The sequence below is a fragment of the Amphibalanus amphitrite genome, unplaced genomic scaffold, assembly GCF_019059575.1.
Source record: "Amphibalanus amphitrite isolate SeventyFive unplaced genomic scaffold, NRLGWU_Aamphi_draft 000525F_arrow, whole genome shotgun sequence".
Classification (NCBI taxonomy): domain Eukaryota; kingdom Metazoa; phylum Arthropoda; class Thecostraca; order Balanomorpha; family Balanidae; genus Amphibalanus; species Amphibalanus amphitrite.
The window spans coordinates 133,148-138,595 of record NW_024882019.1 but is presented as its reverse complement, the minus strand read 5'-3'; the positions used below and the strand labels follow the sequence as shown (position 1 = coordinate 138,595).

General features: G+C 45.4%; 1 protein-coding gene across 2 annotated transcripts; it reads left to right on the top strand.

The window, feature by feature from the left end:
- The first annotated feature begins 276 nt into the window (after nucleotides 1-276).
- On the top strand, nucleotides 277-5,096 carry LOC122393239 (ras-related protein Rab-34-like). 2 transcript variants are annotated; one of them, XM_043389092.1, is made up of 3 exons: nucleotides 277-333; nucleotides 844-953; nucleotides 1,818-5,096. In XM_043389092.1, the coding sequence occupies exon 3, from the start codon at nucleotides 1,868-1,870 to the stop codon at nucleotides 2,666-2,668; it is 801 nt and encodes a 266-aa protein (XP_043245027.1). In that variant the 5' UTR covers nucleotides 277-333; nucleotides 844-953; nucleotides 1,818-1,867; the 3' UTR covers nucleotides 2,669-5,096. The 2 variants fall into 2 exon arrangements, with proteins under 2 accessions (XP_043245027.1, XP_043245026.1); XM_043389091.1 differs by having other exon boundaries at nucleotides 292-424; nucleotides 1,818-2,915.
- Nucleotides 5,097-5,448: the final 352 nt, after the last annotated feature.

Genomic DNA, 5,448 nt, shown 5'->3' with positions numbered 1-5,448 from the left:
CAGAACAATTAGTGGTGAAAAGCGTGAAAAGTATTGAAACTTTGTACTCGAGAAGGTTTTAAAAATTAAAAATCACAATTATATTTATAAGTTCAAACAAAAATAAATTGAATATTTTTGGCACATTTTAAAATTTCAAAAAGGTTTAAAACATTTAATTTATTTTACCATGCTATCAATGCTTATATATGAAATAAGCTGCTAATAATTGTATAGCATGAAATTTAGGCATGAGTTTTTCGTTTCTCTAAGCAGTATAAACAAAACAAAGCATTCCAAAACAAATTGCCCCGAGAACGAGACATCCGAGATTGGGGGCAAGCAAGGCAGGGGGTAAGCTGTTGGGGGCATCGTAATTATCTGAGGCAGGATGGAAGTGATGCAAGGCCATGTTTAGAAAGTGATGTTGGCGATTCAGTTCAAGGTACATACGTGAAAAAGTGCGAGGGAGTGGAGATGTGTTCATAGGCGGCGGAACGGGCAGGGCATCGGGGCACCGTGCCCCCCTTGATTTGGCATTTTAACATAAGCCCTATGGGCGTTGCATGGAAAAAATAGGACCAAAAGTCGGCAGAGTTCCCCCTTAATTGAAGGTGTTCCACCGCTACTGGATGTATTCACAGTTCAGTTTGGTTTGATCTTTGAAGCTTTTCAGTTTTGAGGTGGTGAGGTTGAAGCCTGAAGGGGGAAAGGAAATTGAAATATGCTAAATTTAACTGATGTTTTGACGAAATCAGAAATCTAGAGTGCTCAGTGGCCAGTGCTGATGGAATTGTGGTTTTAAGTTGGTGTATATGCATGTCAGAAACTACTCAAACTGATCCTCTTTATTAACACTTTCAGCTATACTGAATACCGGTCACAGGTCCATTGCTGAACAAAGTGAATTGAGCTAGAGGAAGTGATCAGTGCAAGTTGGCTGAATCACTGGCACATTCATCCATAGACCACAGGTAAGCTGTCATGCTGGCATCATGCCACATGATCCCTTATCAATGTGCAAGGAGATTTTTACTGTTTACAGGATCAAACAGAAGCTCAGCATATGATCATATGATGACCATATTCATCACATCCAGAGTCCCAATTATAGGTTTAAATTATAGCATTATATATAAGCTCAAAATATAGTTTGTTATGAGGTTTGAAGCCAAGGGCCAAGAATTGCTAACCTGACCAGAAGACAAAAGTCACAAGACAAGGTATGAAACAAAAACAAAATTATATGCACATTACAGGTCACATCAACATGAATGATGTGCTAAGAAAACAGTGGACTGAAGACTGTTCATGCATGCTTATCTGAGGCATATCAGTTGTAATGCTGCCGTCCAAAGGCAAAACCCATTATGTTACATTGACCTGTGACCTAACATAATGGTTTTTGCCACTGGATGGCAGAATGCATGCTGATGTGATCAGTGATGGATTTGATGGGATTTGATATCAGTACCTTTTAGCTAAAGAAGGTATATGGCATGGCAGTTGTTGTATTTGTGGACAGAAGGATACAAATTAAAGAGTGTTAAATATAATATGATCATGCATGTATGGCTCACTTGTGAGTCTTACCCTTATTAAAATAGCATAAACCTTTGGCAGACTACAAACTAGTCTAACCCTCTTAGTTGTGCTGCATGCCACTAATTAAGTGCTCGATTTTTCGGGTCTATTTATATTCCTTGTCGAATATTAATTGCTTACTAACCAGAATAAATGTCCATAACTTTTGTATTTACTGAAATGTCGACGGATGCTTTGCTAACTGCTAACCTCGCTGCTTGGTGCCCACGCGGCTGGCTGTCGGGTGATGCCAGCGCCCTCTGTCACACCGACTGGAGCTCCATCTGTATAAGCAGCCGCCGCCATGGTGACCAGTAGCGCTGCGGTGCGGCCGGCTCGGGAAGCTGCCGAGCTAGACCGCTGCCTGGCGCACCTGCCGCCAGCGCCGGGCCGCTCGCCGCACCGGCGTACCTTCCAGCCGCGCGTGCTGGATGCCTGCCTGCGGGATGCGGCCGTGCGGCGCACGCTGAAAATCTCCAAAGCGATCGTGCTCGGTGACTCGGGCGTAGGCAAGACGTCGCTCGTCAACCGCTTCTGCCACCAAGTGTTCGACAGCAACTACAAAGCCACGGTGGGCGTCGACTTCGAGGTGGAACGCTTTGACGTGCTGGGTGTACCGTTCAGCCTCCAGGTATGGGACACAGCTGGACAGGAGCGCTTCAAATCCATCGCCGCCTCGTACTATCGAGGCGCCCGCGCCGCCGTCATCTGCTTCGACGTCACCGATCTGATGTCTCTCTCTCACGCGGCGCAGTGGTGCCACGACGTGCTGGAGGCCAACCCGGTACCGCCGCTGCTGTTTCTGGTGGGCACCAAACAGGACCTGGCCTCTCGACCGGCGCTGGAGCACGCGCGCGAGACGGCGGTCTCCATGGCCGAGACGCTCGGCGCAGAGCTGTGGCTGGTCTCCTCTCGCACGGGCGCCAACGTGGACGCGCTGTTCTGCCGCGTGGCCGGGCTGACGTTCGATGCGAGCGTGGCGGCCGAGCTGGCCGACGGAGGGCCGCGTAAGGTCGGGGACGCTGTCACGCTGTCGGCGGAGAAAAGGGCTGACGGGCTGCGCGGCCGGCTGGTGCGCCAGCTCGGCTGGTGCCGGCCGCAGTAGGGCGGATGGGCGGTGGGTGCCGCCCGCAGTAGGGCGCGGCTGGTGCGCCAGCTGGGCTGGTGCCGCCCGCAGTAGGGCGTCAGGACTGGTGCCGCCCTCAGTAGGGCGTGAGGTCGCCAGCTCGGTTGGTGCCGCCCGCAGTAGGACGTCAGGTCAGTGGACCAGAATCAAATCCATCTTATTCATAATAATTGGATCCTTCCTTCTTTTCTCATACATACTTTGGCAGCTTTCTAAGCTGCGATCATGTTATGGGTTTTAATCGAAATTCTCGCATCGTTTCGTTTTGTTTTTTTTTGTCGCTGCTTTCTATACGCGCTTTTAATTGTGTTATCTTCTTTTCATCATCTCATTGCGTGACATTTTTATCGGAAAATGAGGAAAAATGAGCGGAGTCAATGACAGCCAGATGTCAAACAGAGCTAAGGCTGTAAATAGCCGTTTCCCTCTCAGTTCTAACACTTGCATCACTATCGATCGATGTTTCTGCTGTTCAAGTAAATTGCGCTGAAGTAATTACCCAATGACTCAGTTGCTGTCTGTAAAACATCACTGGCTCAAGGTTTTCCTTTATGGCTGTTTACCTTATTAATTCGGTCATCCAGTGATTAATCCGGTAATTCATTCTAGTCTGACAGCAACCATCAGCACTCGAAAACGAATCGAAATGGCCGCTCCATTTGCACGTCTGTTCGTTAGTTTTGGTAAACGATCTGCTGATTTTACAGCCGTGATTATAAACAGTATCACGGGAGGGTCATGAGGTGTAGACAAGTTATCGCGTGCATGTTTACTAAACTCAGTCTGGTCATCTCCGCAGTTTGTTTTCCGTGAAATCGTTTGAGCTTTTGCGGCCTAAGGGATTTGAGAAGGAGGCAAGGAAGTCGTATGTGTATGTAATTTGCATGTTCACTGTTCAGTGTGAGAATCCGTCCAAGTTTTTCTATAATGTTGTCTATATCCTGCCCTGCTAGATCGCATGCTGTATGCTGTAGCTCTCATGCGCGATACTGATAAACGACCAGTGGTCCATATACGGAGCCATTTCTTATTGTGATCTTCCATGAAACGCATCATCCTGGCTTTTATCTTCATTTGATGGCGTCATGCTTCGGTATTCATCTGTGTTTCTTGTGTGCTCACTTTTCGGAGATCGTGTGCACTAAACACTAGGCAGTAAGCACCAAGTAGTTGTTGGTTCAGTGAAATATTGTGCTTTGCCTCGGGTGGCTGTCCAAGTAAACTTCAGTTCGATGTGAAGTGTTTAGTGTGCACATGATGAATGGCAGGCTTTACCAGCACTGATTTTAAAGCGCACAAAATGCTGGTTAATGGTACCTAGTTGATTGTTTCGCACCGTTCGCACTTTCCGTTTCCATTAACTTTTGTGATACAAACTCAACGCAATGTGTCCAATGTTTTTCACTAGCTCGTCTTTATGACGTTGGTAGACATTGATAAATTATTTTTGTACAGATGTAATTTTTTCTAGTCTATCCACTGTGATTTCTTTTGCGAGAATAACAAGGAAGTTGCTTGTGATTCGTTGATGGCCATTTCATCACTGACTTATATTATACGTTCAGGTTTGTTGTGCGATATGGCTTTAAAGGGACCCTCCCACCTTAACATTAGATTTGAGTTGAGATAGCCAAAATGGGGTCCCTGGCTCACAATTACCGGTTTCGGCACTCACAACATCGAGAAATGCCTTAAATAGGAAATATTGAATTTCAAAATTGCAGCATTTTGATTCAGAGGGGCTAATGCTTAGGAATACCCCTCTGAATGTGTGACGTCAGCGCATATATCTAACGATTTTTAAATGTTTGACTAAAACGTTTTGTAGCACGCGGTGGTATATGCTATTTGCGCGCAACATCTGCCGCAAACGCCGCACTTCTAAAATAAAGTCGCTAGAAACAGCGGAGATCCCAAAAAAGTAAACAAAAGTAAAAGTCTAATATCTTGAAAACCGGTGAATATTTTTCGGTGAAATTTGGTAGATATTCGTTTTCGCTCTTTTTGAACCGAGCGACATCACTTTTATGCCAATTCATAAACTTTTTTGAAGGTGGGAGGGTCCCTTTAATGAGTGTTGGTCTCTTGTTTGATTCGCAATATGAGGATTCTGTTTTGTTTGTGTGAATGTTCTCGTTGTAGCGGATGTGCAATTGCTTCCAATTGGTTTATTTGAGCCGTGATTTTTACTGATTTCCGGTAGGCGGGTGTAAGCCTAAGACATGTCGATGAGTCGATAAGCTTGTCACATGTGAGAGTTGCGTTATGTTCTGGCATAGATAAACAATGACGTGAGAGCGTTGATCACGGACCACATGGCCACTTGTCGTCAGACGTCGATCTTTCATTTTTGTACGAGCCTTTGCTTCCAGATTTGTATGATTTTTAATAAACAAATGTTCCGTGACCTGCATTTGACTGATAATGAGAAAATGGTTGTGGTCAATATTGGAAGGTTTTTATTTTACGTAGGTTCTTAATATTGGAAGAGGAGATTACGGGTTCGGCTAAGCGACGTATTTTCGAGGGATTGGCTCAAAAGGGCAGGAAGATAATTTTTTATCCCCAATCCTGACGAAATGGTTTGGTCCATTCCGTTTGTAGTTAAGACAGCTACGCAGTGAGATACATACCTACTAGTCAGGCCGGTTTATTATCATCATAGACCTCGAATTTCATCACATTCTCCTGACAAAGGCATAGAAGTCGGAAATAGATATCGGTGTGCCAAAGTCTAGGTCATTTTATCATCATCATCA